The sequence below is a fragment of the Aythya fuligula genome, chromosome 4 (assembly GCF_009819795.1).
Source record: "Aythya fuligula isolate bAytFul2 chromosome 4, bAytFul2.pri, whole genome shotgun sequence".
NCBI lineage: Eukaryota > Metazoa > Chordata > Aves > Anseriformes > Anatidae > Aythya > Aythya fuligula.
The window spans coordinates 51,897,118-51,910,389 of record NC_045562.1 but is presented as its reverse complement, the minus strand read 5'-3'; the positions used below and the strand labels follow the sequence as shown (position 1 = coordinate 51,910,389).

Below are 13,272 nucleotides of genomic sequence, written 5' to 3'. Positions count from 1 at the left end.
AATGGTATTTCTAGAATTATGCACACTAGAAAAATATTAGTTGGTGTTGAAGAATATACAATAAGATTGTCAAAGATGATTAACTGGACTCACACGACAAGTGCTACCACTCAGGAATATAAAAGTCCCATGTGCATATTTAGAACTGAAGCTGAGGACATTCCTTGCCAATTTAGTTAATTACTCTGCATTGTTAACTAATTAACCCAGGTTTCCGCAACGTAGATGCTAAAACAAAAAAGTTAGAATAGTTCAATCGAGTTTCTGAAGGTATAAGTAATTCAGTCCATGAGACCATCTCCTTAACAAAGGAAACATTCTCCTTAAAGAAGGAAATTTTGGCTCTATTGCCTGAATTTATAACAATAATAGAAAACATTGATGAAATAAATCCCTAGAAGATACTAAGATGTTTAACATCCATTGATTTTGCACGAGAGGCAGATGCTTATACACTTCAAAGAATACAGGTTCAGCAAATGACTTAGTGGAGAATGAATGGATCTAAGGAAGATATTCGGGCAGGTAGATCAAGCAATCTTCATGAAGCCCTTCTAGCTATTTAATTGTCAGATTAAGAAATAATTACAAAACCATTGGTGAAAACACCAAGTTCCTACTGCCTAAATAACAAAGACGTGGAAGGAATTCTGTGGGACGAAGGAATAGCATACTGCCTACACAATGGAAATACCTGAGTTTGAGAACACGGGAGAAGTCTTGGGAATGCAAGTTCAGAACATTGAAAAGGTACAATACCCTAGTTTCTTTTACATCTATAAGATGGTCCCCTTTCAGTACTTTCTAGTACTAATATCTGCTTTCTTTTTTTGTTATTCTTTTACAACTTTTCTCTTTGCAAAAGAGAACAAAGCATATATTGCTTTCTGGCTCGGAGCTCAATAACAGAATTCTTGTAGGGTGTCAAGTTGAAGTTATTTCTTACCTCGTATAAATTAGTCAAACTAGTTTGCTCTTGACTGGCATTAGATACAATGCCAGCTTGTTCTATTTAATTTCAGCAGATTCTGGACAGATTTTGCTGGTTTTCAATATGCTACCAAGAAGGTAGTTTTTATTTATTTATTTATTTATTTATTTATATTTTTTTATATGCTTAGGCCCAATTTATAACTGTATTAGTAAATGATGCAGGTTTAAACTCCCTTTGCCTTGGCTGTTAATACAAAGTGACAGAATTAAAATTTTATCATCTAAGCATATGAAAAATCACGTAGGCTGAGTAGACCTGAAACCTTTTTACAGATACCTACACTGAATTTGTTTATCTCTATTTACTTGAAAATTCTACTTGATTTTGGAAAATAACCTTTTGCCTTTGATACATGTATGAGCCTGATGATATTTAGCATTATTATTATTATTTTTAAATGAAAGACAATGACCTACAGATTTTTACAGTACCTCTTGCCATGCACAACTGCCCCAGGGTCCTCAGACTTCGCTTCCAACTCCTGAACTTCATCTACCAGTGTCTTAAAAGTAGCTCTTTTTACCCTGTAATACAAAATACTGCCAGATTTACTTTTTGAAAGTAAAAGATCACATTGTTTTAGCACTTATCTAAGCATTCAGTATAAAAATCCTTTTTTCCAGGTAGCTGAATTACACTTTAAAAGAAGAAATGTAATAAAGCAAGTCTAAATAATATATTTTATCAGCTGCTCTTGCAAAGCAGACACAAATATTTTATTTTTAAAACACATTACAATTACTGAAGGATTTAAAATTAATAGCATTTGTAACCAGGTTTGTCTAAAACAAGGTGAAAAACAGTTTTATATAATTACCTGAGCTGATCTTTATTTGCTTTTGTTATAGTAGTAATTAGAACACATGCTTAAAGTCAGTAATTTTTCCCATAAACATCAGCATTTCTGTACTCACACTTTGTATACTACATCAAAAAGTAAAGCTGTCATAGGAATACATAAAAGGCCCATCCAAAATACTCCAGAGCTGAACATCATAGCTGCCTGGAAAGAAAAAGCACAAAATGTGTTGAGGTGATGATGAGAACTAGAAAAAAATAACAACACACAAATAACCATAGAAATATTAATGATTTGATTGAGGGCATCAAAATCAAGTTTAAATGAACCTCTGATGTAAAATACAGCTTTAACACCTTTCTAAAATCCCTTGACATGATATAGAAATCCAGCAGACTGTAAGAACTAATTCATGTTAAGAAGCTGGTAGAAAGATCATGCTGCTTAGCAATTTGAGAGAAGGAGAACCTACCCCTCCACAACACTGCTCTATACCACTATGCTGATTGTAGACATTTCAGATTTATTGAACTCCTTGCTCCCGTTCCCCAATCTTTTTCAATACATCATGAGCACCATCTCTCATTTGCAATCAACCCTAGCAGGTATAATGAATACTGAACCTTGCTATGGATACTGGACACTGTTACAATCATTTCACATTATAATTCAGATTGAAGTTGAGCTATCTCCATTGTTCCCACACTGCTACAGGTTCCTGTGCAACAAAATACTTAATAATGAAATGTAACAACTAATTATAAACTAAGGAAGTATGCAACTTCTTAAATTAGTCTTAAATGAAGATCTAACATGCTAATGCATGGTGAAATACTTGCAAAACATGTTACTGTTCTATGTAGTTGTATGCTTCCACTTTTATACCCTGTCCTACATGTATATTACTACATAAATATTTCTTTTTATAACTTGTCTGTTAACATACTAAAAACTAAAACCAAAACAAATATCATAACACATGGACATTAAAAGAAAAAAACGTTAATTGACCCTTGTAATACAAGTATGGCTGCAAGGAATTAACAAAGCATATTACTGACAGATTGTTCTGCAGACAATATAATTCAAAATAATTTTGTAAAAATTCAAAATAATTTTGTAATGGAATTAATGCACAGAGATTGGAAGTAACATTGCTACAACAGTGATACCCTTTCTAATCTGTGTTTCATTACTGTGTGACTAACTCCTTTTAAGGAAATTTAAACCTTAGTACCTGAGTAAACAATCTGAAATTTTATTAATATCAATGAGCAGAAAAATGAAGGTAGCTTGTGGCAGCTGAAGTCTGCCTTCTGAATGCACACCCCTGAATATTTTAGAATTACACTTGGTACGTTATGTGTGTAAAAACAAAAACGAATTATTTTCAGAATAAAAATCTCTTTCGCATACAGGCAAAAACTCTTATTCAATTTGTTTTTGTATTCAAACTCCTAGTGATTCTTTGTATTGTATCTGTAAAGTATTAGTATGTATTTGAACTTAAAGTCTGGTAAACTTCTGACAGCTATAGGACATAGATACTGCCCTGAGATTTTAGCAATTATTTTTGCCAACAGCTGTCAGCAAAGGTATAAACAGTGAGCAGTGACAGGTTCAAAAAAACCCAATTCACAGCTTCAAGGCGAAGGGGGGGAGAGAGAAGGAAAATTTTCTATCAGGATGTGGAGAAAATGTATTTACACAGTCCTTTTATAAGCAAAACAAGACTTATGACATACATGATTAAATACTAATTTCCTAAAACAACAGCTAAACAGCTTATAGGAAATGTCTATCACAACTACGTTTTGCAATATCTTTTCTAATTAAGTAATAATTCAGAGAGACTAACAGTTTCCTAAACAAAACCAAAATGCAAAAAAAAATGCAACTTGAAGGAATTAGAACTGTTACTTCCTATTATTAATAACATTTTGGTAATTTATAGGAACACAGCTAAGAGCTGTTCTAGCATTAGTCTCCCTGTATTAAATGTTTGCTGGTGAAACAGCAAAAGTGATAATGTAGGTCTTAGGATGTTAATTCTGACCATTGTAATGCTAACTATGAATGAAGGAACAACTGGCGCCTACTATTCAGTCTATCCAGCCTTTGGCTTTACAAATGAACAACATGAATTGAGGAAAAAAAAAGTTTTTCTGTGTCATATTTGAAAGCCTGTCAGATTTTTTTTCTTTTACAGAGTTAATCCAAACCTAAAAGATTTAAAGCCGACATTCGCATTAAAGACAGAGGGCCTCTTTGTATTTTTTGGACGAAGAGGGGAAAAATAAAATCCCACAGAGGTATTTCCTTCCTTTCTGTACAAGAAAGCTCCCCCCTCACTCTGTAGAAAACATTTTTGTCTCTAACTTTTCACATCTCTCTACACATAGGCAGGTCATCTGGGAAATGGCAAACCAATCCTTTTCAGACAATGGCACTAACAGGAGCAGCCTGTTCTGGGGCCGGACTCTGGCTGCCTCTGTTCGTGGTTTACAAATTGTTCCTAATGTGAGAGATTTGTGGTCTATGCCAAGTTTTAGGCCTTGTGAAACCAAATGGAATCTGCCACAAAAGTGGCTCCCAGGGGAATTCAGAAGTAATCCAAAATGAGAGCTGGAAAGCCTAGGTTATTGTAGAACTAACAAATCCTGCAGGGAGGATAAATAATTTGTTGTCTGCATAGCTCATGCTCAATATTAGGACTTTCTAAAAATGAAATAAATTTGCCTGTTCAGATTTTTATACTGGTTCTCTCTCTCTCTCTCTCTCTTTTTTTTTTTTTTTTTTTTTTTTTTTTTTTTTTTTTTTTTAAGTACTGGAAATTATCCGCTTTCGTGATTTAGTGGCGTTTTAGAAATCCTGGATGTAAAATATTTTTATTCACACATGTATATGTACTATTAGGAAATTACATGCCAAAACTAACAGAAAATATTTCCTTTCTCTTCACTATGAAATGTTCTGCTGAAACAGCTATCTCAGATTTTAGAAACGATAGTCTTCTAAAAGCAAAGAGAGAGATGAAAAGAACAGTTGCAGTTTATTTCAGGTACCATCTATATACATACCCTCTCCCTATAAACCAGAGAACTATTAAAATAATACCTCCTCAACACCATCAGAACAACCGTTTCTGTCCTCAACAACCTACAGAGACTTCTTCACTAGTTTTAGTTATCTGCACGTGTTTGTCTTCATACATGTCAAAGTACTTACTGTTGAAATACTAAAACAGATTTGCATTTAACTCCCAGGGCAGTGAACTCCCTGCAAGGACTTATAGTCATGCCTGTAGTGTTTCTTTGCTCTTTAGAGTTTAAAAAACATCTCACAGGTCCCATTCAGTAGAAAATTTGCTCATTAGGTATATTAAAAAGGCAGTCATCCCATATTCTGAAAATGCATTCAAAGGCAAAACAGAAAGTAGCACACAGTTAAGAAGCGGGTAACTGGATATTTGCAGGCAGAATCTCTAAGTTTTTACTTGAACAAATCCCCTGTGAAACAACAACAACAACAAAAGTACAGTACATGCCTTCATTTTTTCCCTAGCTCCTCGTATTTTCTTCAGCTACGGATACTACTAGCCCATTAGCGAGACCACTGATTTTTCTCGCTGCAGATGGGTAATAAAGGGTGAAATGTATCCCTCAGAGGGATGAATTATGGTCCCAATTACATAAACACAAATAACATTATGAATAATAAGTACATATATAATAAAGCTCAAGGACACATGCTATAACTCCTGAAGCTTAAAGAAGCATCACTGTGGTGACACCGAGTATATAAACATAAATGAAACCAGACAGAGCAATACAGAGACTAAACTGAGACTTAGGTCTGTCATCTACAGAAGTGTCCTTAGTTCAGCCACTTTCAATTAATATTTTAATATTCTAAGTATCTGTTGGAACACATCCTGCCTTTTCCTAGAGAGTACCTTTGTCACTCAGAGCAAAAGCCAGCATCGTTTCTTCTAGTCCAAAAAATATTGGATTACTCCACAGAAAGTGGAACAGCAGAAGACATCTATTTCAATTTTCTATTCTATCATCCTTTCAGCAAAAATAAGCATTACCCTGAAAGCACAGAGAAACTTAAACCTGGCTCTTGGGTAACGTTCATTTTGAGTGAGTGTTCTTGTCATTTAACTGTTATATAAATGGATGCTTTAAAAAAAAAAAAAAAAAAAAAAAGTGATATACGGGTCTAACTGTATGAGGTAGTTGAGGTTTGTGGATCATCAGATTTGCATTCATCTCTAACCCCAGTAAAGCACTTGAGTCCAGAAAGAGATTAAATAAAAGACTGAACCATTTTAGATGTTCTTGTGACTAGCTTCAGAGTGTTTGTTTTTTTTTTAACTTTGTGAACTAAATTCGTTGATACTTAATTCTGTCCTTGCATTTTATGAAAGCCTAGGTTATATGAAAAAGTATTTAGCGTTTGAGAAAGGATCTCAAACCCATAATGGTAAATTTTGGTGCCAGGAATAGCTGTTATGAAGAGACGTTATCAGTTATTATTTCTGTTGACTTCAGACAGAAATAGGGATGAAAGTGCTTTCAAACGCAGAAAGCAAGAAAAGAATAAAGAAAAAAAAAAGCCTTATAAGAAATATTAATACTTGGAAATTTTCCCCAAAAATCTGAGAGAAAAAAGAAGTTTCCCAGAATTTAGGAAGAGAAGCAAGTTTTTTTTAGCAAAAGTTTGACAAAGAAGGTTGTGCTGCAGTGTGAACTAAAAGCTCTGAAAAAAATAATCAGAAAATTAAAGAAAATTAGCCACCTGGTTTTGATACTAAACATGGTAGAAAATTTTTGCAAGGTGAGATTTGTTACATTACTTTTAATGGTGCTTGTATGCAGAGAATGTAAATTATTTGCAAAGAAAAGGCTAGATTTTCCTTTCGCCTCAGTTGAAAAGATTCTATAGGGGACCCATCTGAGTTGCTTGAAAGACAACATATAAGATCTAGCAAGGGGGATGTAGAGCCACAATGAACAGATGAATTCTCGTGGTTCTACAGCTTTGTTACCAGGATGTGGGCTATCCAAATTGTAACAGGAATAAGGAGTAGGGAAAAAAGTGACAAAAATAACTGGCTAACTTAACATAACTACACCAAGTATTAGACATTTTTCATAAATCTGGAAATAAATTTTCCAGAGATCTGAGAATGAAGTGACTTCAGTATTTGTTTACCTTATGGGGTTCAAGACAACTTTTAGAAATACAGATTGTCAACTGAATTATCTCCAAAGACACCTTAAAAGCAAGGCAGAGTGCCCTTCATTAAATAATTTCAAGGGAATCATTACTTTCTGAATGCTGGGGGCATTATTTATAGTTCCCCCTGTTAACACTGAGGAAAAGCACCATCAAAATTTCCTTAAAAAAGTCATTCCAGCTTATTTACTATGCTGAATTCCACAAAAGTTATTAAACTAATACTCATCTGTTTTTAAAGATGCAAGTGACAAGAAATATCCATTAATAGCATCTCTGACTGCTGAAGCAAGAACACAGCAAAGCACAATCATTAGGTTCCTGGAGCTCATCAGCGACAATGTCCTGACCCAAGAGAAACAGAAGCCAATGAACAGAGGTGGACTGTCCAGCCTAGAGAACGCAAGACTCAGGAGGTATTTACTAACGTAGACAAATGTCCGAAAGGAGGGTGTAAAGAAGGACTGCACCAGGCTATTTCCAGTGCTGCCCAGTGACAGGACAAGAGATAAAGGGCACAAACTGGAATACAAGAGGATCCACCCAAACATCAGGAAGCACTTTACTGAGCACATGATGGAGCACTGGCACAGATTGCCCAGAGAGGCTGGGCAATCTCCATCCTTTGAGATCTCCAGAAGCCACCTGGACGTGGCGCTGGGCACCCTGCTGTGGGTGTCCCTGCTGGAGCAGGTGCCTCCAGAGAGCCCTGTCAGCCTCTGATTCTAAGATACTAGAATACTAGCTTCAATACTGACTTTGATTTCCATTAGATTAAAATAAATTCCTCTGTCAAATCAGATTTTAGACAAACTTCTCCTTTGAATACCTGAATGAAGAGCTGTTCATGAGAATTTGAAATATTTAGAGTTACATTCATTTTTTTTTTTTTTAACATACAAACACACACACACAAACCAGCAAAACTTCTGTAAGGGATCAAAAGCTGAATATTTAATATTTTAACAAGTACAATTCCATGTAAGTTTGCAATGTTCAATAATAAAGAAGGAAGCAAAATTTAAAGAACTAATACTGTTAAAGTAGTATATTCTAATATATCTTTTCTACAGCTAAATCACCCAACAAGGAGTTTTATTGTTTTTCACAAAGATTCTGCAAGCCTCAATCAAATAAGCTGAAATTCTGTACAATACATGTTTTGTTCCTTAACTTCAATTTCTGTTAATTTTATACAATCCCCTGGGTCAGACAGAGCAGAAAAAGATGGGGCTCTGGAGAATTTTAAAGTGCTCTTCTACAGTATCACAATAAAATTAAGAAGTTCTGCAGATACTGAACTTTTGATTTTAATCTCAGTGTCATACTTCTTCTTTCAATATATAATTTTACGCTACTGTATTAATCAGACAGGTGTATAAAAAAAGCCCTAATAACTCAGGCACATGTTATCAAACCCAAAAGAGTCAGGAGTTAATAGTGTGAATCTCACAAGTTGTTTTTTTTCCCTTCCACATTTGTTTAAGCAAGATAACTTCACCACTTTATAAACTTATCATTTTTAATGCAATTAGTTATTGCAAGAGGACGACACAGACAAAAATATAAATCCACTGGATCATAGATTTGAAATGCATGTTGTTCAGCATCACAGATCAGTTTTCTGTGTATTGGAGAGTCTCAAAGGAAAATACCTCATAAAATATGAAGAGATTTCCATTTACTTTTACATATTTATGCAAACTATGTGTGGTTTCAAAGTGAGAAAATACTGCAAATGTGTTTAAAATACTGAACATACAATCCACTTCTTCTCCTTGCTAATATTCTATGTGAAAGAAAATTATATCATCATAGAAGAGACTAATATAGTTGATTTATTCGGGTCTACAATGAAAACGTTCTTTTTGTAGTCTGTAGAGGCACCTTTTTCCAACTTAAATGGCATTCCAATTTCAGACCAGGTAAATCACAGTACTGTAAAATTAAAGAATGAATTTGGACCCACGTCATTGTTAACAGTTTGCACCACTAAGTTAATATTACATGAAATAAGCAGTTTCTATGTATAAAGCTACAATTTGTAGAAAACAAACAAACAACACAGAAATTCCCTTCAGCATGTTTTATCTGATCAGGCCAAAGCAAAATAGACAAAGAGCTACAGAAATACAGGTGAGCTTGTTATCTTAAGTTCTACCAGATGTACTTGGATAGTTCACTTCAAGTGTGAGTCATAACTTGAAGAAATTTGACAAACAGCATTTTAGTTTGAATACTTATGAGAGGCATGGATTTGCTTCAGTGAAACCCAGTGAATTCTGCCCTGCCTGTGAGAAAGCTTCCAGGATAGCACAAAAAAATCAAAAAAAATGGGTTCCTTCCTGAGCCACAGTATTTGTCAACAGGACTGTCTTTGGCCACACAGAACACAGTTCAAAAAGACAGATAAGATTTTAAAATGAGTGCTTAAGGTCTGTGTGTTAGGAGACATCATTCTGATGTTAAAGACTTCTTTCTTAGAAAGAAAAAACACAACCAGAAAGCAACACCTCAAACAACTGTGTGCATGTACACACATCTAAAGCTACTATATATGCATATATGAATAACCAAGCACACAAACTCTTACTAACTAAATAATTAGATCCATTTCAAGTATGGATACAGTTTTATCACAGCAAATAAAGGAATTTGGATAGATCAGATTACTTTGGTGTTACATTGAATCCAAAATGTAAGAGTATTTATTTTTTGTTGGTAGAAAACTCACTTTAAGAGCAACAATTTTTCAAAGTTTGTAGGAAAGGCATTCCTTTCAACACCATCTTTTATTCACAATTCCAGAGATGGCATACATGTTAAGTAAAATATTCACCTATTTGAACAATGAAGTATCCACATTTATGTCATACCAAGCATAACACATTCTGTTGCTCCCACTGTGCTACTAAGGTTATTCTGTCTTAAAGAACAATCAGACAACACACAAACAGTTTTGACAAATATCTCTTAAAAACAACAAAAAAAAAAAACCACAAACTCCAGAAACATTCTAAGATACTTCTAAAAAACACAGTTTATAAATATGAAGAAAAATGCTTAAGTATGATAACTTTAATTACTTTAATTTAGAATAATGGACATAATTTTTTTTTGGAGTGATGGAGGCAACAAGATAACATAAAATTCACCTTTACATAGAGGGGTAGAGGTTATAATAGACAGGAAAACCAGCATGAAATTATATGATTTCAAATTCATTTTTTCCATAGGTGTCCTAGTACTTGAGTTAATTCCTTGTGTTTTCCATTATAATGTAGCAGTCACGTAAATGCCTATATGTTATTTTTCCCATAACTACTTATGTGGGAGGTGAGAATAGTGGCTCTGATTTACATCCAAGCAAGGAAAGGATATTCATTTAAGTTTCCCACATCCTGCACGTTATTTTAAATTGCTGAGTTAAAGGCATCCACTCTTCTACTTGGTGTATGGCTTAATTTACTTGATAAGCTTTGAGAAGAGAAGCCCTGAGAAGAGTATCTTTCCGAAACAAGCAGGTATTCTCAATTTCTGATTCCCAATAAGACTGCACACCTAACTTTTCAGCTCAGGAAATACTGGCCATTCCCAGAAGCAGACATGAGTGTCTGGGAAATTTATACTAAGCGTCAGATGTTTCTGGAACTGAATGGATTTGAGAATTTTAAAGTTCCATTGGATCCTGACAGGAAATTGTGCATCTTTTGTGGATTCAGTCCTATTTGCAATAGTCAGAGTATTTTACTCTGTATTTTACAGAGTATTTTACAGACTATCGCAAATAGTCAGAGTCAGTATTTTACATAAATAGGATAATAAATGAAAGAGAAACCAGTAATTACTGTCAAAAGATTAAAGATACATTACAATAATAATGCACTCGAAGAAGCACATTAATTGAAAAGTAAACATATGCATGATGATCAGCTGCTCATGCAACGTTGTGGCAACTCAAATTTCTGAGATATACTAGTTTCAAACAGTTAACAAATTTGTAAAATTGAAGATGTAAGGACAGCCTTAACTGATGTACTACCAATGTACTAACCAATTAACTACATGTACTACCTCATAAAAAATCTCCCACCGACTACGTGCTGTAATTCTGAATTCGGATTCTCTGTAGAAAATTAAAACTTACTAAAAATATGTAAAGCAGCTTACTTGTCTAGTCTTCCTTCCTAGACCACATAAACCCAATCTGTTACAGAAGAGTAAAAACTCACTGTATTTTAAATAAACATGACAACCACACTGAAGGTATATAAAAAGCAAACATCTTATATAGCTCTTAGCTAGGAGAAGGATCCAATAAAGATGAGGCCTGTACTAAAAACTGAGACAATATTCTTTGCACACATTCAGAGATTAGTTAAAATATACTTTACCTCTCCTGACATATCAGGTGCCATAGGAATGACTGGCCACAAAGAAGAGTAGATTCCAAAAAACACTATCCAAAGTGCTATGCTGCCCCAGATAGCTATATGGCTAAACTGTTAAAAGAAACAAGGAAAGAAAGAAAACAACAAAATCATCATAGATATATTATGATACAAAAATCTTTGCTACTTGGTACTTACAATGCGTTTCTGATATACTGGGTGAAATTTCCATGCCTAGTATTTTAATTCTGTTACTTCAGTTCAGTACTTCAGCTGTTACTTAAAGCAAGATGATACTTTCAGCAGTAACGTCACTGAATTTTAAACCAATTTAAACTCAATTACAACCAGTTTATAGTCACTTAATTTTTCTAGTTTAAGGATTATTTTAAGCCTTATCCCAAAGTCCTCATTTTCAGTAGTCAGCATTATTATTTGTATATATATATTCTGTCTTTCCATGCAGTCACCACAATTTAATTTGATACTGTGGGGAAGACCAGCAAATTATAAGGACATAATATAATAAGTTAGAAGAAAACACAATTATTTATCCATCATGTTTTATTGCACATTTGAGAATATGATAAAGACATTTGCTTACCAAAGTCCAATACGAGGTCTCTAATCCCGCCTTCAAACACACAGTTAGAACCACAAACTTTAAAAAAAAAAAGGAAAGAGAAAGAGAAGAGGGATTCTTACTTAATGGCAATCTTACATAACACATACAAAATTGATTTGTTTGGTTATCTTTCAGGAGAACACAGAATAAAAGGTTTCATTATTTTCGTACTTTATGCGCATTTACTTGCATAAATGAAATAAGAGAAAGAATGATCAATATCTTCAATTTAAATGGGATTTCCTTAATAATATTCAACAAAGTACTGTGTGTGTCAATGCACTGATGCAATAGGTTTGAATGCACCAATGCATTAGGATCCAAACCCAGGTTAGTAAAGCCAAGTGAAATCATTTCTATGGACCTGCAGAAATTATGGAATGGCCCCTCTGATTTAATAGAAACTGCTCCAAAAATGTAGAACTCTCAGCAGGCTGAATGCAAAATTCTTTTAGACCACAGGTAACTGTTTTTTTGCTCTTTTTGGTACATGTGTAAGTTTAGATCTGAGGTTTAAAAACCCATTTGAAATTACCACAGTAAAATGCCAGTATAAGATTTAAAAGTATATCCAAGTAATGAGCTAGTAATACAGTACTGACAATTAGCTTCCACTAATAAACTTCATTCATTTTATTTGGAAAACTCTTCATTTATATTAAGAATTTTAAATGTTACCCTTGCCTCCTAGAACTCTGGAAGTCTGCCTTTAACTGAGTTGATAGTTGCTTATTCTATGTTATTTTGGTTACACAGAAAGGTTTGTGAAAGCTGTAGTCCACTTAATCAGAGATGACAGCTACACTATAGCTACTGAGGAGATGACTACGACTGTCTACACAAAGACAGGTTTGGAAGATCTAGATGCAGATTCCCTTGAATCTTGCAGAATCACTCTATATAGTTAATTCCTTATGGTTTTGTTGCTCCCTACTCCCCTTGATCCAAACTAACAATAGCTCACTGAATCCTACCAGGAAACAATATATTAAATTGGTATTTTGTACAAAACATTGAGTTACAAAGACCTCTCAAGCATATTTGTACATGTATTTTCATCTTATGCTACTCTTATTTGAAATTTTAAGAAGTAGTTCCAAGACAAGATATGAATCTGTGCATGTTCTGGACTTTGTGGATCAAAAGAACCTGTATTAATTGCTGAATCCCTTTCCTACTGATTTTTGCACACGTGATGAATGTAGACTTCTTAAAAATC

General features: G+C 34.1%; 1 protein-coding gene across 1 annotated transcript in view; it reads right to left on the bottom strand.

Moving 5' to 3' along the window:
• ATP8A1 (ATPase phospholipid transporting 8A1) overlaps positions 1-13,272 on the bottom strand; it is a 111,786-nt gene that overhangs the window by 9,591 nt on the left and 88,923 nt on the right. Inside the window, exons 31-34 of the mRNA XM_032186790.1 lie at positions 12,033-12,089; positions 11,432-11,539; positions 1,909-1,997; positions 1,426-1,518 (exon numbers count right to left, since the gene is read on the bottom strand). Of these exons, the coding sequence (XP_032042681.1) occupies positions 1,426-1,518; positions 1,909-1,997; positions 11,432-11,539; positions 12,033-12,089 (347 nt within the window). The remainder of the gene's footprint in view (positions 1-1,425; positions 1,519-1,908; positions 1,998-11,431; positions 11,540-12,032; positions 12,090-13,272) is intronic.